Source organism: Monomorium pharaonis, chromosome 2 (genome assembly GCF_013373865.1).
Source record: "Monomorium pharaonis isolate MP-MQ-018 chromosome 2, ASM1337386v2, whole genome shotgun sequence".
Taxonomy (NCBI): domain Eukaryota; kingdom Metazoa; phylum Arthropoda; class Insecta; order Hymenoptera; family Formicidae; genus Monomorium; species Monomorium pharaonis.
Window position 1 is genome coordinate 20,741,778 of NC_050468.1, and position 21,611 is coordinate 20,763,388.

The following is a 21,611-nucleotide window of genomic DNA, read 5'->3' on the forward strand; positions in this document are numbered from 1 at the left end:
AACAAAACAATTAGTAAAATTAACGTTGTAAAATTAACGAGAAATTCTGGTAGATTCAAACAGGATGGAATTAACCAGAATCCTCTGGTAATTCCAACTACAAAATTTGTATCGTCCATTTTAGAACAAACGAACAGGTTGAATCTCAATCAGAATTTCTCATAAAACAACAAAACTTTTTTTTCTAGTATATAAAAGCCTTATTTACTGCAGGTTCCTCTCTACTTTTAACTAAATAACTCTCTACTTTTATTTAAAATAAATTAATATATTTTATTAATTGCAAAGAAATGTCTTTTTAAATTAAGAAAAAATATTTTTTAACAAAAAATATGTATATTATACTATAAAAATATTCTATTAATTTCTACTTTGAAGTCCAATTTTGGCATTTGTTTTAAAATATCTACTATTTCTTTAAAAAATGATTAAAAAAAGAAATAATGTTGCACCTTTTATTCTATTGTGTGTAGTTTCTCAATTAAAAAAAAAAAAAAACTTTGTATAGCTATTTGTCGACAACGTCGTGTTCGACTATTCGCTCAATTTCATATGTTACAAAATTTTTCAAATAAAGGTCAATTTACACATATCCGTAACGTGTCAATGCCGTATCAGTACCGTGTCAATGACATCCGTGACATTTTTGTCACTGAATGACTGTTTCCACGTGTAATTTGCATTTAAATCCAAGACTTGGTTCTAAAAAAGTAACTTGTTTGATATTGGATGAACCACAGGTAAATACTGATCATCGTAATCCATCCGTGAAAAAGTAAAAATATCGTTGACGATGAACACAATGTCACTGAACGGATACTGAACTGAGCTGATCACGTTATTGTGCCGGACATGTGTGAACATGTTCATTCAAACCAAAGGGACAATATTTATTATCATGCACTGACATTGATGGAAAATTACGGATCTGAGCGGATATGACACTAATTCCTGATAACGGATATGTGTAAATTGACCTTTAAAGAACTTTTTATTTAAAACAAATCCATAAATCTTTCATTGTAAATAAATAATTTATATTTACAAATTAATTTATTTATATCTTGCTTATTTTTTAAACACATAAGTGTTTTAAATTTTGGTTAACTATTTTTATATTTAAGAACATCCATTTTTTTCTTAAAAAATTGTTAATTTTTTTACGTTACAGCATTTAAAATCAAAGAAATCTTTTTTTTAATTAAAAGACTTAAATTAAAAAGAAATTATATTATATATTTAAAAAGTATTTCTTTGATTGTATAATCATTTTTTTAAATCTAATAAATATTTTCTTTACTTAAGAGAAACAGATTTAAAAAATAGATTTATTTTAAAAAGTATTTTTTTAAGTGTACGTTATACTATTTTTTAATATAAATTAACAGTGTAATATTGAATTAATAATGCATTGTACCTTTATATATTCATAATAGTGTTACAATGTTTTGTGTTAATAATTATTCTAATACAAGCATTGGTCTATTTTTATTCACCTTTATCACTGAGAGATTTCAACAAGAAGAAATAGGATACTGTAGCATGTATAAGCTGTCAATAAAAATGAAACAAAATCATTAGATCAACATGCAAAAAAAGAAAAACTGAATATTATTAACTGAATGAAATAAAGATGTTCTTTTATATTTTGCAAAAATTAAAATCAATAGAAATTCTAAAAAGTCAACTAACTTCATTAGTAAAAGAAATTTTTAATTAACATATAGGATCCTATTACTCTCATGAAAATATAAAATTGAAGCGTAAGACGAATGTAAAGGGAGAGTAATAGAAGCGTGAACAAACCTTCTAAAGCGTAAATTAAAACAATCAAATGTAAAAGAAGCGTTAACGCAATTGGGCATAGTCCTTTAGAAAATATCTTATGTAGCAAATATCTTAAAAATATTTTTAAAACGTTTTTAGACATATTTTAGAAATATTTCTCTTCTAGAAATATTTTAAAGATATTTTTGATACATTTTATCCATACAAGATAACTTAATGTTTTCTGAGTAGATTAAAATTAAAACAATTGAATTTTTTTTATTCAGTGTTGAACTTTGACAATGTAGAATTCATATTCCTGGATTTGTGGAAATTAAATGTAAATGGTGTTAGAACATTAACGCGCGATAAAACTGAATGATTCTGTTAAGGTTTTACTCAGACTTACACGGGTGATTATAATGTAAAAACTTACATTAGCGAACATGACTATATCGACGGATAAAAAAATTGCTTTTATAGTCATTGGTTTTTGCATCAGCATCAGAATAACATTTACTCTTACGTAATGATCGAGTTTCGAATTATGCCATTTACCAAAATATATCCCATTACGAAAATCTTCGCTCTAAATTTATATAATAGAAAACAAATTGTTTTCTGTTATAATAATTGTTTTATCAAATCAGTAAAACTTACTGCATTTGTAAGAATGGTGCCGCACCATGCGTATATAAACGTTTGAAACAGCTTTACTGAAGTGTACATTAGAAATATTAACACGTAGCGAAGATTAAAATTCGATAACTGTTGCAAACATTTAATAATTATATAATATTATATTAGAGAATTGATTATACATAATATATAGCTGATTAAAAGATTGAGTGCCAATTTTTGCATTAATATACTATTTACGTACGTGTATCATCTCGTACATCATTGTGCACATAAACATAGCATTGGTAATAACGTGCCAAAGAATGATGGGTCCATAGACGTGTTCTAGCGTGTTGCGACATTGCAGTAACTTCTGATGTTTCTTTATATACGTTCTTAACTGATCTGAAAAACTTTCAATGGACAAATTATTCGAGAGCCTGAAAGTCATAAAACGAAGCGTCGAGACGAATTGATAGACATAAAAGCCAAAAATACTGTCGACGCCGCTCGCCGTTACGACACCGAGGGAACTCAAAATTGTCTCTATAAGCAGATGAAGATGATACAAAAAATTGTCGGGAACAGACCAGAAGTATCCATATCCTTTACTCATCGGCAGAGTGTAATTTATAGTCAAACGTAAGTGAAAAAGATCGCGAATTATGTGGATATACGAAGCTGCATAAATCATAAGCAGCAATGTAACCAATATGGTAGTATATGTATACGTCACAATGTAAATTTTACGTTGAGACGACAATATCATAGTCCGGATTTTCTTGTTTTGCATAAACTCCTCCTCAAAGGACTCATTTAGCGTCCGGTGATGATTTATCAAAGAGCCGCGATTTATCAAAAAGCTTATTACCTTAAAGAAAATCAGAAATGTATATTTCTATTTCTTATGAAATAAAGAAATTACAATTAGACGTAGCACATCTAATATCGCGATATTATATTGATTATATATCATACTGTTACGTCCAGCCTTATAGGATTTAACTTTATTTATTTTGATTGGAAGGATATCTCAGGGAGAACAGGTAAGGCAGGGAAGTACATAACCAAACGTGTAATTCCCGTAGGCACGCAAATTAAGAGAGGTGCCTCGGGTCGAACGTACTTTTTGTGACTGAAAAATGTCGGTCAGCGTGCCGATAAGCCCGTTATAATCCGTTTTCGAGTCGTGCGTCTATCGGTCCAAGTTTCAAGTCAATGAATTGAATCGCTTTAACTCGGGATCGAACCAAGTGCTATCTTTGTTCGGGATGAAGGGAGGTCGTAAAAACTTAAATAAATGATACAGTTTTACGTAAAATTAACAAAAGTATTTATTCTAATAACAAAATAATAAAAATACAAAGCGCTGAAGTCATGATTTGATAATTTTGTAATAACGGTGATATAATCGAATTTAAAACGCATAGTGAGCATGTAATATAGTTGTACAGATATTATATATACAAGTATGTGGGCGAAGAAAGGGAAATAAAAAGAATTTTTCATTTTAATTCCATAGTTTTAACGGTAAACGCGGAACAAGGAAATAGTCGAAGGGTTTACTAAATAATTACGTGAGGAAAACAGGGATACTCGAAGAGATTTGAGGAACACTGAGTTCTTCGGGGATTGAAATAGTAGGAGAGATTCGAGGAACACTAAGTTCTTCGGGTTGGGAAGAAGAGGATGGAGAGATGTCTCAAGGATCACACTGGGGTTCCTCAAGATTTTGAGATGCAAGAGGGACGTCTCGAGGATCACACTGGAGATCCTTGAGGTCATGAGAGAGTAAAGGATGGCGAGAATCACACGCAAACGGTTATTTATTTTTTACTAATGTTTGGATTCTTTATTGCTCATTTTTTATCAGAAAACGTAAAATCTTGCTTCGAACGCGATCGAGCTTGTTTTTGTATTTCTACGTTCAGAATTTATTGTTTGTTGACTCAATATTCAAAAGGAGTTGAAATTTATCAACTTGGTCGTTTCATCCATCTATGTGTTTTATCGTCACGTTTCTAACAGACGAATTCTCAACGCATGAAAAAATTATCGGAGAGCGTTGAAACAAAATTTCTTTTGTAATCTTATTTGTTTCTCTGACCAAGAGAAACGTGGAGTCTGCCAGACGTAACAATACATATAACAAAATTTCAACCAGAGCGAAAATTTAATATACATAATTGAGTATATGTTTTGTAAAACAGACTTTCTGGTTATATAATAATAGAAGATTTTATAACCAGAACGTTTGACTTTTATTATATTCCAGTAATTCATACAATTCAGATTTCTGATTAGATATATTGATTAAATCTATCAGATTTCCATTTAATGCAACAAAACTCTTTTTCCAAATGTGATACTTGAATTTTAAGTTAAATTTTCTTTTTTTACAAAAAATATAGTATTATCAAAAATGTTTATTAAAACTTTAACTGAGGCACACTGACAATGAACTTTCGTAATTTATTTTTGATCAAATAGTTTTTAATATAAATCTTTTCTCCGGTTGATTTTTTGAAAAAATGTCAATGTACATAAAAAATACATACAGAAAGAAATGTATTTTTTGACTTTCAGATAGACAATTATCAGAATAATTTAACTTTATAATCTAGCTATTGCTTGGTCAAAACTTAATGGACGAATATATGAATATGTTATTGTGTTTTTATTATATATTATACAGTATGCCTTTAATCTCATTCTCTTACATAATAAAATGCAAATTTTTATCAATTAGTACCTTGATAAGACAGCCAATTGCAGACATCAAATTTCCTACGAATTTCATCATATGTACTAAGTTATGTCTAGAGATGTAGATTAAATTGAATCTTATCACTGCATTCATAATTGTTAGACAAACCACACAAACTGGCCAGTAATATGCAGGCTTGCCGGATTTTGTTGGCATGTACCAACAACCACCGATAGTTAAACAAATTTGAGTAAAGCGTTGGTATGTTTTATACGCTTGATATTGTTTATCAGTCATGATATTCGCGCATTAAAGAACTCAAAGAGTGATGGATGAAAAGACTTTTAAACTGGAAAAATTCAATGTTTTAAAATTTCAACGAATTTAAAATTTTTGTATTTAATACTTGTAGAGAAAAAATAAAATTTTCTTAAGTATATTAAATATCTCTGATTTTCTGCTTTTTTAATATTGTATTTGATTGTTTGCAAAAGTAATGGGATTAATAGAAAATTATTAGAATTTTTTTAGTAAAACATTAGGCTCCTAAAATATACTAAAATATAAACCATGGAAATGTTTGAATACAATAATCTTAATTTTCCTTATAACATACATTTTTTGGTAATTTCAAATATTAAGCACTTTTTACAATTACTATTTCAAAAATAGCAAAATTTCTATTATTTTTGTATTATAATCTAATATTTTTTAAATAAAAGATTAAAGATTTTTCTTTATAAAAGATTTAATTTCTTTATGACCTATTGTATTAATCATGACAATGATAATTATTAAAATTAAATATTGTATTTTTAATGATATTTAAAATGTAATTGATAGTTAGATTAATAATATTAACATTTATAGTTGTATGTTTATACAATTATTGTGGAAAAAATTAGAATTATTGTTAAAAAGGATTGCAATTTACATTGTCGCAGCTTACTTTAAACTTTCTGTCGAGTGACTTTTTTATTATTGAGTATTATTGGAAAAATCTAACAAAAATTCAGATATTTGCTAGATACGTACACGCAAAGGAAGAATTTTAATATATGGGGTAAGTTGGTAATTTAAAAAATACAAGCAGTCGCAGACACAATAGAATTACGAATTCAATTTCAATCACTTGCTCTTGAATTTTATTGTAACTTTCTGGGGGATCTAGCAACGCTACTAAGACGTTACAACCGACAACATAAAGCAACCCTGTTTATCTAGTAATAAAAGAAAATTGTTTTGGATTTCCTTGCCAGAAACATCAAACTGGAACGACTCGTGTCATTAATCGTGTCATTAATCGTGTACACTTTTATGCAACGCGAAATTCGAAACTTGGAACACGATTTTATATTCCGTTGTATTATTACGAAAAAAGGAGTAGCACAAAACGAGCTAATCAGTACGTATGCGTAAGTTTAACAATGTTCTCAAACATTAAATTAGTAAAATTTGAAAGAAAGTAACATTAAAGTAATTGAGGAACATTTAAGTAAAATTTAGAAATGTTTATTTTATGTGTAAATTCTTTGATTGATTTAAAAATAATATTGTATAAACATTTTAGAAAAGTTATTTGATTTTTTTTTTTTTTGAAATACTGAAATGATAATGTTACATATAGAATAGACATGTAGAGTAAATTATGATTTTATTATAATTTATATAATTACGAATATTTCAAATAATATATTTCAAACATCTTTAAAAAAAAAGCAATACATTTTCATATAGATTATCCCTTTATATAAAACCTGAGGAAATTTATTTTATCACGTTGAAATTACCTGTCACACACGGTGCGAGTTTTGAGAAAGACTTTTTCGTTAGAAAACTTTGAACTAAGAATATCGCTGAAAATATCGTGTCCGATACGTTCGATATGACGGATTCACTGTTAATAGCTTCAAGTCAAGAGAATGGGAAAGACTTTACCTCCTATCTTGAAAATTTAAATTATTGTTGAAGGATTGCAATTTACATTGATGCAGTTTTCTTTGAACTTTTTATTGACTATCATTTGCGTATTGTATATAGAGACTTTAAAATATTAATAGCTAATAGCGACCAATTTAATGTGTTATTGTATAAAGTTCGGTCAAAACGGGCTACATTTTTTTAGTTAGTTAGGACTGTAGACAAACTGTGAGATATATAAGAAAAATTGCACTTCAAAGGGAATGAAAAGTCGTACGGGTCGCGTAAGTTGTACTATATAAATTGTATCAGGACTACAATACTTTTCTCATTTAATTAATTAAAAGCAGACGAATTTACAATTCCCTTTTCTTGTACGATATAAAGAAAACTCTCTGTTATCGATCACATTATAGTCAGTATACCATTGTTAGCTGTCTGCCTGCGAACGGAAGAATATTGATACTTAGAATTGTGGTCTAGAGATGTAAGTAAACAGTTTGATAAGATAAAGATCTTATTCGAATACATATGTTTGTTACTTTTCAGACTTGTATCTTTGCATTATTAGTATTTTTTTTTTTTTAGATTTTACTAAATCATTGTTTGAAGATATTGTTAAATACACGCATATATGCGGATTTAGTCGTTGATATTCCACAACTTTCCATAAATTTGCCTGTACTAAAGTCATAATTATTATCTCGCATAGCGATATTCTTTACAAGAACTAATTCAGATAATAAAAAATTATTATTATTATTATTTTATTATGACATAACAAAACAGCGAAATATAAAATCATATTTTGGGTTCTGGTCGGTTTCGGGTCGCATCAAAGTGTATCAATCAGTGACACGCAATGTAACATTGAGCTCGATATTTCCGGTAAAAAGCGTGCAAATTTACAATTCTCTTTTATTACAATATGAAAAGCGTTGCTTTATGTCGTCGATTGTAACGTCGTCGTGGCAGCGTCGTTAGATATGTGTACGCGAGGGAAGAATTTTAGCATATGGGGTAAGTTGAAAGTTTTAGAAACATAAGCAGTTAAGAAGCAACAAAGGGTTGCGGGATACGACTTCTCTTTCAGTCAGTCGCATTCGATATTGTTTTCGTTACCTCCTGAAGGCAAGTAATATTAAAATAATATTTAAAAATGTTGATTTTATGTGTATTCTTTGAACACTTCAAAATAATATTATATAAATATTTTAGAAAAATTATTTGATTTTTCAATTATTTAAATGATAATTTCATATGTAGAGTAATCGATATTTCCGGTAAAAGACATGCAAATTTACAATTCTCTTTTATTACAAGATAAAAAGCGTTGCTTTATGTCGTCGATTGTAACGTCGTCGTGACAGCGTCGTTAGATATGTGTACGCGAGGGAAGAATTTTAGCATATGGGGTAAGTTGAAAGTTTTAGAAACATAAGCAGTTAAGAAACAACAAGGGATGCGGGATGCGACTTCTCTTTCAGTCTCTTGTATTCGATATTTTTTCGTTACCTCCCGAAGGCAAGTAACATTAAAATAAAATTAAAAAATGTTGACTTTATGTGTATTCTTTGAACACTTTAAAATAACATTATATAAACATTTTAGAAAAATTATTTGATTTTTTTCAATTATTCAAATAATAATTTTATATGTAGAGTAAATCGAGGCGAATCGGATTAAAATAAGTATTTATATTATATTTGTTGTATTCTAATCAATCAGTCAACTCTTATCTTCATCCGATTTGCCCTGTCATCCAAATTGCTTCGTGGTTTACATACATAGAGAGCAATAAGAATAACAACACATTTGTTTCAAATTTGAATTCAAATATTTATGTATTTAAGTTAAATGAATAAATATTTGAATTAAAGAAATTTAATTGAGTTGAAAAATATAGTCAAATTAACATTTTTTCTCAGTGGAGATGTTTTTCTAGTGTAGAATTAAAATATGTGTTCAGATTTATTATGTTGTATTAGCATGTAATGTCACGATAATAATTGCATGATTGTAACATTTATTATTTCACGATTGATTGCGTACAACACAGTGAATTAATAGGGAATAAAGCATTGATTTTTTTTTTAATGTACGTACTTGCCTCGCATCATATTATAGTAAGGAGCAAAAAAACACATTGGTAATAATGTTGCCAAAAAGTGATGTCCATAGATGTGTTCTAATGTGTTGCGGCATCGTAATAATTTCTCCTGCTTTTCCATGCACGTTTTCAACATATCTGAAAATTTTTCAGTTGGCTGAGGATTTATGAGCCTAAAAGTCATGGCATGGAGCGTCGAGGAAAATTGAAAGACATAAAAGTTAAAAGCGCTGTCGACACCGCTCGCTGTCAAGGAACGATCCAAGAATTGTCTCCGTGAGCTGATGAAGATAATACAAAAAATTGTCAGGAATTGTTCAGAAGTATCCATCCCCTTGTTGATCGACAAGGCATAGTTTGTTGTCAAACATAAGTGACAGAAATCGCCGATTATATGGAATCCGTATAATCCGATATAGATATACGAAGGCATAACATACGCCAAGATCAGTGCTTTTATAATGGCTATTATATGTATATATCAGTATGGACATTTTACACAGGCGTGAAAATATTATTGCCCTTATTTTTTCACTTTGCGTAAGTTACTCTTAAAAAAAATCATTTAATATCTGGTGAAAATTTATTAGAGAGTCGCGATTTATTATGAATCTTGTCACATTGAAAAATCAAAGATGCATATTTTTTTATCTTGCAAAACAAATAAATTACCCATTACCCACAAATTGACACGGCACGTCTAATATCACAATATTATATTTATCTTTGAATAAATAATGTTTAAAACTCTTTCTTTAAAAAAAATATAGAATTATTAAGAAATGTTTATTAAAAGCCTAACCGACACTAACAAGGGAACCTCGCGAACTCGAAAATTCAGATTTTAATGAAACTTGGCATAAATGTAGAGGGGGTAAATACATGAATTTAGAAATTTTTAGTTGGTGCCCAAAAACGGTTTGAAGGGGTAAAACCACCCTTCAAAGTTGAGACATTTTTGCGATTTTTCGATATATCTCGTAAATTAAACAAAATATAAAAAAAAGTTTCATACGAAAGTATTACAACATAAATACCTCCATTTAACTACGCTATTCATTTTTCGGAAAAAAAAAGAAAATTATAAAAAATTTTTTTTAAATAAATAGCATAGTTAAATAAAGATATTTATACTGTAAAACTTTCGTAGGAAACATTTTTTTATATTTTGTTTAATTTACGACATATATCGAAAAACCGCAAAAATCATCTCAACTTTGAAGGGTGGTTTCACCCCTTTAAACCGTTTTTGGGCACCAACTAAAAATTTCTAAATTCATGTATTTACCCCCTCTACATTTATGCCAAGTTTTATTAAAATCTGAATTTTCGAGTTCGCGAGGTTCCCTTGTAAGAGAAGAGTGTAGTAGATGGTACTAAACTGTTGGAATTGGTTTTCAAGTTCGTTCTGTGTGACATATGCTTCACTCTGTCGTTTGACAGTTCAGCGTATTTGACAGTTTTCAGAAACTTTTGAGTTCTCCGTATTTGAAAAATAGAAAGAAATATTTGAGTAACAAAATTTGATTAAGAAAGAGATAAAGAGCCAGTTCCCGTATTTGAAAAATGAAAGAAATTTGATAGAGAAAGAAAAAGAGATTAGTGTGAGAGTTTGAGTGTGAGAGGTAGAAGGTGCTGTAATAATAAAGTATAATATTAGGTATCTAAGAATTTGATTTTACGTAATAATCTTTCTGTATTCTTTCCTTAGTAGGATAGGAAAGAGATAGATATATAGTTTATAAGCGTACATTGACTGATAATAGAGAAAGTTTGAAGAGTAAATGTATTATCAATTATAATTTAAAATTTTATTTTAAAAAATATATCTTTCAGAAAGAAAGAAGTTTGATCGGAAAGAGATAGGTAGATAAATAAATTAATAGTTTGAAAAGGAGAGAGCGAGAGATTATGTTTGGCAAGTAATTAGGAGACACAGCGAGTGACAAAGAGAGCTTTAGAGAGAAGAAATAAAGAGAAATAACAAGTAGTTTTTAAATATATATATATTTCTTTTTAATATAGCTTTTAAACTTTTAACAGATTGTGTATTTTATATTTTTGACACAGGATGATTTATTAAAAGAGAGAAGAAAAGGAAAGTGGAGAGAGAGAGAGAGAGAGAGAGAGGGAGAGTGATAGTGAGAGACTGAGAGAGCGTGAGAGATAGAGAAGGAGATTAAATATGGTAAAGTGTGTGAGAGTAATATTGAACAACATGAAAATATAGAGCAAGAGATTACATTTGGCAAGTAATTAGGAGACACAGCGAGTGAGAAAAAAATTTGAGTTTTAGAGAGAAGAAATAAGAAACAAAAATAACTAAAAAACATTCGAGAATAAAATTATTTGCATATAAACTGAATATAAATACAGAAAAAGAATAAGTGCAACGTTCAATATAAAAAGGTTAAATGGCGCGCGCGAAGCGCGCGCAATGTAATGTTCTAGTGTTTAAAAATACACATGAAATAAATGCTAGATATTTTTTGCTTACTAGGTCCTAATTCCTAATTCGTACCTTGAGAATGACGCTAACTGCAGATGTAGCTATGCCTATAAATTTTATCATAATTGTCAAGTTATGTCTGTAGTTATAGCTTACACTGAAGAGTAATAACATGTACATAATCTCTAATAAAATCCCACAAATTGATCTGTAATATGTAGATTTACTAGATTTTGTAGGCATGTACCAACAACCACAGATGATTAGAAAAATTCGAAAGAAACGTCCGATACGCTTATAATTGTTTATCAACCATAATGATATCTGCACGTTGAAAAACTCAAATAGCGTTTTCTACTGGGAAAACTGGTGCAGCACCAATGCTGCGGTAGATTTCGATGAAAACTCCACTAGCGCAATAATAGTGCAGCTTTAGTGTGGTTCAGTGGAACACGTCATTAGACAGGTTTAAAAATTAAACAATTTTATTGTTATAAAGTTTACTAAAATAATGTAATAACATAATACTTTAATGTAATACCTTAAAGCACGAACATAACATCGATCTATTTAATTTGCACTGGCACCTTCCACCGCCTCGAAAGACGGTGGAGCAAAAGTTGCACTCGGTGCAATTTTTTTGCATCAATTTTGTCAGTAGAACATTAAACACTGAAAATATGTGAACTGATTTTTACAGTAAAACAATAAAATTGCACTCAGTGCGCACCAGTGTTGCACTAGTTTTCCCAGTAGAAAACGCTAAAAGAGTTATAGATGGAAAGAATTTTAAAATAGAAACACTCAAATTTTAAAATGCTAAAAAATTAAAGTTTTTGTATTTGATTTGATATTCACAGAGAAGAAATTAAAGTTTTTCTTAAAAATAGCAAATATCTCATTTTCTACTTTCTCAATATTGTATTTTTAATAGTTGCATTTTCGTATAATTTTAATAATAATAATGATGGCAATTATCACGATTAAATATTTTTAATGGTATTTAAACTGTTATTATCAATAATTTATATTAACATATATATTAATATATATTAACACTTTAATATACATTAACACTAAGGGCCGGTTTCACAAACTCCGGTTAAATTAAACAGCCGGTTATTCTATTGGAAACCAATCGCATTTGTTAATTTCGCTTAACGACAAATATGATTGGTCAATGGAATAACCATCAGTCGCTTAATTTAATCGGAGTTTGTAAAATCGGCCCTTAATGTTAATGTATATTAAATGTATATTAAAAGTAACCGAAGATTGTGAAACCAGCCTTAACTATTTCTAAAAACTTGAACAATTATAATTTTTTAATGTCACTATTAGAAGTCATACATTAACATTATTATATGTGATTTTATTAATATTCTTACTTTTACCGTAGTTTAAAATAACGTGTTTAAAACATATCTTTTATAGGAACGATAAGTTTCAAACTATTGTCACATTTTATACGAAATTAGAGAAAACATTTGTCATATTAAATTTAGCTGTCGCATAGTAGTACGAATTTCAAGAAAGATTTTTGTTAGAGAACTTTGAACTGAGAAAGTGTCGCTGAAGATATCAGTTAACGTGTCCGATACGTTCGATATGGCGGATTTGCTGTTAATGGCATCAAGTCCGGAGAGAGGGAGAGACTTTACCATCTACCTTGAAAAATTAAACTGTTGAAAGATTGCAGTTTCAACTTTTTGGGGAATTTTTTATTGGCTATCATTTGCGTATTATCTCTCGGGACTTTGAAACGTTAGTAGCCAATTATACATATTAATTATACATATTAATATTAGTAGCTAATTATACATATTAGTATAAATTATACATATAATTTATACTAATATTTATATTAATTTACATTTGTATTTATACTTTATAATTTATTGATTTAATTTTCATAAAAATTCTTGTTTTTTTTGGAGACGACCACTTATATATAAATTATAATTTTTTATTTATTGCTAATGTACCCTGGTGAAAATGTAAAATCGGAGCGTAAGTCGAATGTAAAGGGAGAGTAATAGAAGCGTTAACAAACCTTCTACGAAGCGTAAATTAAAACAGAAAAAGAATTTTTTTACATATATTTCATTGTTTTAATTTATGCTTCGTAGAAGGTTTGTTAACGCTTCTATTACTCTTCCTTTACATTCGTCTTACGCTTCGATTTTACATTTTCACCAGGGTAGTAAAACCAATATTATTATTGCTGCTTTATCTAAGTAAATAAGTTTTAAACACCATTACATTTATATTAATTTCTACAACCATAATTATAATTATATAACTTTGTGCAACCACAATAATACATAATTATTATTATTAAATAATATAAAAAATATTTTTGTATTATTATTTATTTTTGAACACATTTAAATATGTTTTTTTACGCGCTTACAAAAATTTACGTTACTGCGCATGTGTGAAATTTCTCCACGTGCTGATTGCTGGTTGCTGATAGATAAATAAGATTTTCTAACCTTAAAAAACGTTGCTTTCAACAATAAAACTTTATATTAAAATTCTTTTTTTACAAATAAAATTAAGCGAATTGCATCAAGAGATTTTAGTAAGTTAAAGGAGCTTAACTGATACCAAAGAAAACTAATAATCCATATATTAGTCTTTTTATAATATCATGTTGCGATTTAACTTTCCAAATCTTGTTTTGATCATATGATGTTAGAATAAATAAATCAAAATAAATAGAATAAAAACGCTTTAATCCAAGTTTAACACTTTTATTTTAAATATTTTCTCAAAATTATTATTGATATTCTTAATTGATTTATATTGATAATTATATTAATCTTCAAATGTCTTCAAATTTAATAGGAATAAATGTAAGAAATTGATTTAAAATAAAATTGAATTACTCTGGCCTTATACTACAATGGACAACGAATCGATAGACGCGTGTGAGAAGGAATTAGTAGCAGAAATTACAAAATTACGTGAATTGTTGCGCATGAAAGAGACTAAGTTAGCTCATTTGCGATGTCAAAGACAAGTCACACAAGAATATGGTTTAAACAATGACGAAATTTGTAGATACAGTCGACAACTCTTTTTGACAGAAGTTGGCGTGAAGGGTATATGATATTTATCTTATAAAAAAAAGTTACATACTTTCTGAGTTTTTAATAAAATATATAATTACACTATCTTGTAATAATATTGATTGATTCAGCTTGTCATATACATAAAGAAAAATATTAATATATTACTACATATATCATGTTATATACAAAAAGAGAAATGTGTAACTTTTTTCTAATAGATTCTGATTTCTGCTTTTAGGTCAAAAGAAACTAAAGGATAGCTCTGTACTTATTGTAGGAGCTGGTGGCCTTGGTTGCCCAGCCGCACTGTATTTGACATGCGCTGGCATTGGTCACATTGGCATCGTAGACTATGATGATATTGAAATAAACAATCTTCATAGACAGCTATTGTACACAGAAACAAACGTTGGTACCGCCAAAGTGATTGCAGCGGCTGAAAATCTTAATCGGTATAAAACTAGAAATATGAAAACTTTGCAGACATAACATAATTTTTTCCATGTAATTTTTTTATTGTTAAGTTTTATTTATTTTATATTTTTGTTCTCACAGGCTAAATAGTTATGTAAAGGTCACGCCGTATAAAATCCAATTAGACAGTAAAAATGCTTTGGATATCGTAAGGAAGTACGATGTTGTAATAGATGCGACAGACAATGTAGCCACTCGCTATCTGTTAAATGATGCATGTGTTTTGAGCAGTAAACCACTGGTTTCTGGCTCAGCACTGAGATTTGAAGGACATTTGTCAGTGTTTAATTATAATAATGGCCCTTGCTACAGATGCATATTTCCTGAGCCACCACCACCAGAAACTGTAACAAACTGTGGGGATGGAGGTGTTCTTGGTGCAGGTAAAAATTTCTATTAACTTCTATATATATTTCATAATTTATAGTCAAATGTATATTATTTTTGTTTTCTCCTTTTTCAATATTATCAGCTGTGGGAACAATTGGTGTATTGCAAGCATTAGAAACAATGAAAATAATACTTGATATGCCCGACATAATTTCGGGACGATTATTATTATTCGATGGAGTGGAAACTAAATTCCACAACGTACGCTTACGTCCAAAGAATGTAAATTGTGCAATTTGCGGAGAACATCGCATTATAAATGAATTAATAGATTATGAAAAATTCTGTGGCGCAAAGGCTAATGACAAAGAGCCTAATTTAAATTTACTGAAGAAAGAAGAGAGAATATCAGTTGAGGAATACAATCAGATTACTGAAATTGAATCAAAACCTCACGTACTAATCGATGTACGTTCACCTGAAGAATATCAAATCTGCCATTTACAGGATTCTATTAATATTCCTTTCACACAGTTAAGCAAGGATCATAATTTAAAGCTAATAAAGGACAGTATAAAGAAAATGCAAGAAGAACATCATTCAGTAGATTGTAAGTAAATCTATATAATTCTGTAGTTAAAATTTTTTGTGCGATTAAAATAGGATTTTGCTCTTTCAGTGTATCTTCTGTGTAGGCGTGGTAATGATTCGCAAAAAGCTGCTCAATATCTAAAAAAAGTATTTACCGAAGATACCTTAAAGATAAGAGACATAATTGGAGGTATTCACGCTTGGAGCAATAAGATCGATCCAAAGTTTCCAAAATATTAATGTACTAATATATTTTTATTGAATAGTATAGCATCAGGCTAATGTAATATAAAAATTTGCGTTCTTAGATTTTCATATAAATAACTATAGAAAATATATATCTAAAAACACAATTATTTCGAATATTTTTCTATATCTTCTACAGTTAAACTAGTTTCTGGTTGCTTATAATGAGCATCTGGTAAGTTTCTTAACTTTTCTGCTGCTTGCTCTGGTGTTAGATCCCTCTGTGCTTGAGCTAGAAGTTCATAGCCGACCATGTGCTTCTTTATGGTAGCAGATCGTAATAAAGGTGGCAAGTATATTCCATGAAAAGTCCAATATGGATAATCATCGTGATTATATAGACCCGTTGGAGCACCTTTAATTACAAATTAATAAATCAGTAACTATGAATTATATTGAAATATACTAAAAGGTAAATATCAAAAAATAATTGTATACCATGCCAACCCATCGAATATGGAAAAGAACAATGAAAGAGATTATCATATTTTGTACACAGTCTCTTCATAATAACAGCTAAAGTTTCTTGTTGGCTTTCCGACAGATCAGGCATTCGAGTCACTTGCTTCTTTGGTAATACCATAGTTTCAAACGGCCAAACTGCCCAGAACGGAACTACAACTATCCAATCACGATTCTCCATTACAATACGATCCTGTAAATTCAATTAATAACTTATTTAAAACCGTATCAAATAATTTCATGCTAAACAAATTTTTTTATTTTGTATCTTTGTAATAACCTTTTTTAAAATTTCTTTTTGCATGTAATCAATGAGAAGAGGTTTTTTGTTACGCATATAATAATCTTTGAGATATCCGTCTTTTATTCTAATTTCGTTCGGTAAAAATGAACTGGACCATATTTGACAGTGAGGATGTGCATTGCTGCAACCCATCAAAGCGCCTCTATTCTCAAATATCTGTACCCAAGTCCACTTATCACCCAACTCCAACATTTCACAGATCCACCTGTTATGCATTTGTTTTTTTAATCTTTCCAAAGTGACAAATACCGATGTACTTAACAAGTGTCACTCACTGTTTAATTACTTCTTTAGTGTCAGAAATACTCATCAATGCTATTGTTACATTTGACTTTGGATGAAAGCACATCACTTTGCAGGTACCTTTAGCGGATCCCATTTGAAACAATTCATCATCTGATTTTGGTGGATCTGGCACAGATTCTAATAAAGCAGGAAAGTCATTCACGAACGAAAATGTTTTTTGGTATAATGGAGTTACCTATAATGCAAAACAATCTTGACTGATCCAATAACAACAGAAATGACAAACTTTAGATTAGATTTTTAGGAAGCTATTAATTCACATATTAATGAGAAGATAGATCTTAAAATTATCCCAAAAAATCTCTAATATATCAATATACAAAATTTGAAATTTTGTTCCATTACAAAAATTTTCTGCAAATAAAAAATAAATAAAAACATGAATAAAAGTGCCAGCAAGTGTAATACTAAAACGAAAATAATTAAAATATCCTTTTACCAAATAAAGTTAAGAATTTTAATTATAGAGATCAAAATAATAAAATGTACATTACAGATAATGTAATAAATCAAACTGACTTCTCCGCTAGCTCTAACGTTTCCTGGACAAAGTGGATTATTGGGATCGTAATCCGGGAGTTCCTCCTCCGTACTCGATTCTATTTGACCTCCCCAAGGTCGCTTCATACGATGCGGCGATACCAGTACCCATTCTCCTCTCAATGGATTATATCTTATGTGTTGATGTTCTGTAAAAAAAATTAAACCTTATTCAAAACATCATTGTTATAAAAAATACTATTATAAAAATATTATATTTATACTAAAAACATTATATCTACCGATGGGATCAAATGATGTGTTATCTCCATGCATATTTTTGTCCCACGATGTATTACCTGTTAAAAATTCATGGAATTAGACTATTTATTCTTTGGAATGTTTTTGATATTATCAAAGAGAAGAAAGTTGCAAGAAATATGCTGTACTTATTGTATATCAGATTACACTTAAGTTGTTCAACCAACTTTTTATTGTAATCTTCATTATTAAGCTAGTGGCACACGATGTGATTTTTTAGATCGCATACGAGGCTAATAGTCGTGCTAATAGCCGATGCTGATAAGAAATATAGCGTACTGTGTGTTGCCATGTATGCTAACATGTTAGTTTTCAATAATAGAACTCATATTATTTTTCTTGAGAGATTTGCTGCTAAGTAGATAAAATATTAGGTTAAAATAAATAAAGAAGATATTCAAAAAGAAAACTAATATTTTAATATATAATAATAGAAAATAAATTTAGAGAAGAAAATGGAACCTATACAAGAATCCAGGTAGGAAATTTTTATAATAATTGTTATATTTTACAAAAATAAATTTCTTACTATAAAGAAATTTTCTGATTATAATTTGTTAATCTATTCATTCAATTATTTATCAAATATATTAAATACTAACATGGAGTAATAGATGTTTAATACATGGTGTTTCAAATTTTATAGTAAAATTACCATTTAAGAATGTTTGAATAATAATTCAATTTAAAGCTCTTATAGTTTTTACAACAATTACAAAATTAATTTCTAAAATATATTATTCTAATACTACAATAATTAAAGCATATATTTGACCAATCTTATCAATTTTTTTAATACTGCAATGTTATAATAATTACATTTAAAATTTAATAATTAAAAAAATTAGATTTACATTTATAACACAATGTATTATACATTTATTTTAAAATTAAAATAATGCTAACATTTTTCTTCACATGTTTCTAATTTAAAAAGGTAAACACATTAGCAGCTATGATTGCTCTTCATAATTGGCTGAAACCAAGAAATATAAAGCCAAGTTTCACAAGACAATTCATATACATAAAATCACGACTAGCAGCACTTTTATCACAGCAATATGCAAAGCACGAATCTATCAACAAAAAAAATCGCATCGTGTATCATTAGCTTTACACAGATTAGATTCTTTTAATTGCTTCGTATGTTACATAATTCTTTCTCCGCATAACATTTTAAGTTATGTAAAAGAATATTGCAACACAACATATTATCATGATATATTTTTTATTTTGTATTACTTAAATAAAAATAGATAAATTTTTATTTTCAGTAAATATATAAAAAAAATATTGATTTCTTTACAAAAAAAAAGAGAAAAATAGTTGCTATACCTCACGTGACTCTACACGCTGTTAGAATTCATAAAAAAATACTGATAAAAATATTCAATGTTACGATATCACGCCGTGGATTGATCACGTGATCGCACTCACCTCTTGCGAGCATTTTGCGCGTCAAAGCTCAGGAAACGCTCCGCGACGCAAATTCTGCTACGATTGATAATTAATGTACATACGTTGATATCGATCTTCCCCTCGTGTTCATGGAAACCATATTTTTATGCTGATAACGGACAAACGAGAGCTTGCAACTTTGTATTAAAAAACCGTAAAAGCTCGTGGGCTGAATTTAAAAACTATTGCCGGGCGTCAGGAAGCATTTCACAATGTGACTCACTCGAAACCGAGACAAGATACGAGAGAAGGTGGAAGTCGTAGTAAACGTAACACGTGGTTTCTTCTTAATGAAACCATCAACGATGCCATTCCAAAAGCTTTCTATTGTACACTGGTTGCACGCAGTTGCACGTGGAGGGGACAGCTGCTACTCCCCCCCCCCCTTCGTTAGCTTGCGTCAAGCGGTCGAATCGACCAAAGAACTATCTGTTGTCTCCTTCTCTCTTGACTGAGCTCGAAAAAGAAGAAGACAGCCGATATCTTCGTCGATTCAATTATTTTACAGTTTGCGAAAAGTGCTGTCAACTGTCCCCTACATGCAATCCAGCCTGCTGTAAAAACTTTCGAAACCGCGTCCGGCCAATCGCTGTGACGAACTGTTTAATATATTTCAATTCTTTAAAAATGATCGAAACGCCAAACGTTGATGAACACGTGCAACCACGGTCACGTATTCTGCATATCAGAAATGACAAGACTGCCGTCAACCGAAAAAATCACGGAGAGGTCTAGAAGTTTTAGGCTGGATCTACAATAGGTGTAGTAAGCCATAAGAAATTAACCAATTATATTCGATTATTCTTCTCACATTCAATTATAATTGGTCAGTTTCTTATGGCATAAGGTTTACTACATCTATTGTAGATCCGGACTTCGAACGATCATGGGCAAGCAGAGCAAGTCGAGCAAATAAAGTTGGGTTCGAAGTTCACACAGAGAGGGGGAGGGGGGAAAGATGTGATGGTTATTAATTTTTATTGTTCGAGAAACCAATCGGCGGAAAAGAGGCTTATTCATTATGTCTTTTTTATGAGAGTCGACTCATGACGCGCGTTTGCGTGCGCTATTTTTTAGCTTTTTATTTTTTACTTTTTAAAATTAATCAGCTCCAAAATGATCTTGACATATATTATTTAAGGTCACCCTCCTGAGTAATTTTCAAAAGATTTTAGTGTTTCGTTAAAGTTATAGCCAAAAAAGTGCCATAAGAACAATGTATATTTTTAATCAAAAATTATTTGTATACTTATTTGACCTTTTGGTAATTATATATATAGATCCAATAAGAGAAATAGTTGGTAATTTTTGACAGGTCTTTTTTATAAATAAAAACACGAATCTTTTAAAACAGGAACTTATTGTTAGGAAAAAGTTGAAAATCCACATGGAACAATATTATTGACCTCGTCGCAAGTCTCGGAAGGTGTAGAGTGGATCGCAGGTAGAACAATGTATGACTTTATAAACTGAATAATTGCAAAAAATTATTAAAAATTATAAGCACAAAGATGATTACATCTCTCAGATCGATATACTTCGCGCGCTATTTGGGGGGTAAATTCCTGAGACTTTTATTTAATCCTCAAACGATAAATGTTGGGATCCAATACGGAATTTAAGGACTTTTATTCTGACGTAATTAAAAAACAGAGAAACATATACATATACATATATCACTTACCTGATGACTTTAACGCTAACAATGATAAGTGAATGAACTGAAGATAGGTTAGCCAAGATCACATGACTCTGAGAAAAACAATTTAATGTATGATGATATGCGCACTATGAAATAAATAAAGCTGAACTACATAACTCGAATCTCACCCCAACGTTACCATTTGAGGGTTCATTGAAAATAAATTTGACAGCTATAAAATTCTAGATAAAGCTTAATTAGTAGCACTACGAATTTGCGCAATAAGTTTACATTACATGGTATTTTATATATTTTGTATGTACACAATTATGTACATAATTTTTTA

General features: G+C 29.6%; 3 protein-coding genes across 8 annotated transcripts; 1 reads left to right on the top strand and 2 right to left on the bottom strand.

Moving 5' to 3' along the window:
- Positions 1 to 1,403: 1,403 nt before the first annotated feature.
- Positions 1,404 to 12,575, bottom strand: LOC105835404 (odorant receptor 9a). Of its 3 annotated transcripts, XM_012678663.3 has the most exons (6): positions 6,886 to 9,271; positions 5,141 to 5,444; positions 2,651 to 3,259; positions 2,428 to 2,535; positions 2,204 to 2,356; positions 1,404 to 1,551 (listed from the first exon to the last, which is right to left on the bottom strand). In XM_012678663.3, the coding sequence occupies exons 2-6, from the start codon at positions 5,390 to 5,392 to the stop codon at positions 1,489 to 1,491; spliced, it is 1,185 nt and encodes a 394-aa protein (XP_012534117.1). In that variant the 5' UTR covers positions 5,393 to 5,444; positions 6,886 to 9,271; the 3' UTR covers positions 1,404 to 1,488. The 3 variants fall into 3 exon arrangements, with proteins under 3 accessions (XP_012534117.1, XP_036139266.1, XP_012534116.1); XM_036283373.1 differs by lacking the exons at positions 5,141 to 5,444; positions 6,886 to 9,271 and adding an exon at positions 11,647 to 12,575; XM_012678662.3 differs by having other exon boundaries at positions 1,432 to 2,356.
- LOC105840807 (adenylyltransferase and sulfurtransferase MOCS3) lies at positions 9,580 to 16,393 on the top strand. Of its 2 annotated transcripts, none has more exons than XM_028194133.2 (6): positions 9,580 to 9,665; positions 14,425 to 14,681; positions 14,890 to 15,103; positions 15,207 to 15,508; positions 15,598 to 16,065; positions 16,135 to 16,393. In XM_028194133.2, the coding sequence occupies exons 2-6, from the start codon at positions 14,483 to 14,485 to the stop codon at positions 16,284 to 16,286; spliced, it is 1,335 nt and encodes a 444-aa protein (XP_028049934.1). In that variant the 5' UTR covers positions 9,580 to 9,665; positions 14,425 to 14,482; the 3' UTR covers positions 16,287 to 16,393. The 2 variants fall into 2 exon arrangements, with proteins under 2 accessions (XP_028049934.1, XP_012543336.1); XM_012687882.3 differs by lacking the exon at positions 9,580 to 9,665 and adding an exon at positions 13,917 to 14,158.
- On the bottom strand, positions 16,338 to 21,498 carry LOC105840821 (probable galactose-1-phosphate uridylyltransferase). 3 transcript variants are annotated; one of them, XM_012687900.3, is made up of 7 exons: positions 19,603 to 20,226; positions 18,147 to 18,203; positions 17,884 to 18,053; positions 17,334 to 17,539; positions 17,035 to 17,263; positions 16,731 to 16,947; positions 16,338 to 16,647 (listed from the first exon to the last, which is right to left on the bottom strand). In XM_012687900.3, exons 1-7 carry the CDS (start codon positions 19,613 to 19,615, stop codon positions 16,400 to 16,402), a joined length of 1,140 nt encoding a protein of 379 aa, XP_012543354.1. In that variant the 5' UTR covers positions 19,616 to 20,226; the 3' UTR covers positions 16,338 to 16,399. The 3 variants fall into 3 exon arrangements, with proteins under 3 accessions (XP_012543354.1, XP_012543363.1, XP_036139267.1); XM_012687909.3 differs by lacking the exon at positions 19,603 to 20,226 and adding an exon at positions 21,308 to 21,498 and having other exon boundaries at positions 16,400 to 16,647; XM_036283374.1 differs by lacking the exon at positions 19,603 to 20,226 and adding an exon at positions 19,501 to 19,525 and having other exon boundaries at positions 16,400 to 16,647.
- Between the last annotated feature and the right edge of the window lie 113 nt (positions 21,499 to 21,611).

Excerpts from the sequence above, each read along its gene's own strand:
- LOC105835404 (XM_012678662.3), bottom strand. The coding sequence starts at position 5,392 with ATGACTGATAAACAATATCAAGCGTATAAAACATACCAACGCTTTACT. Across the intron at positions 3,260-5,140 it reads CAATTGGCTGTCTTATCAAG|GTAATAAGCTTTTTGATAAA; the intron begins GTACTAATTGAT and ends ATTTTCTTTAAG. Across the intron at positions 2,357-2,427 it reads GCACCATTCTTACAAATGCA|AGCGAAGATTTTCGTAATGG; the intron begins GTAAGTTTTACT and ends ATATAAATTTAG.
- LOC105840807 (XM_028194133.2), top strand. The coding sequence starts at position 14,483 with ATGGACAACGAATCGATAGACGCGTGTGAGAAGGAATTAGTAGCAGAA. Across the intron at positions 14,682-14,889 it reads GACAGAAGTTGGCGTGAAGG|GTCAAAAGAAACTAAAGGAT; the intron begins GTATATGATATT and ends TTCTGCTTTTAG. Across the intron at positions 15,509-15,597 it reads TGGAGGTGTTCTTGGTGCAG|CTGTGGGAACAATTGGTGTA; the intron begins GTAAAAATTTCT and ends CAATATTATCAG.
- LOC105840821 (XM_012687900.3), bottom strand. Across the intron at positions 16,948-17,034 it reads AAAAAGAAATTTTAAAAAAG|GATCGTATTGTAATGGAGAA; the intron begins GTTATTACAAAG and ends TTGAATTTACAG. Across the intron at positions 16,648-16,730 it reads ATATTCGATGGGTTGGCATG|GTGCTCCAACGGGTCTATAT; the intron begins GTATACAATTAT and ends TTGTAATTAAAG.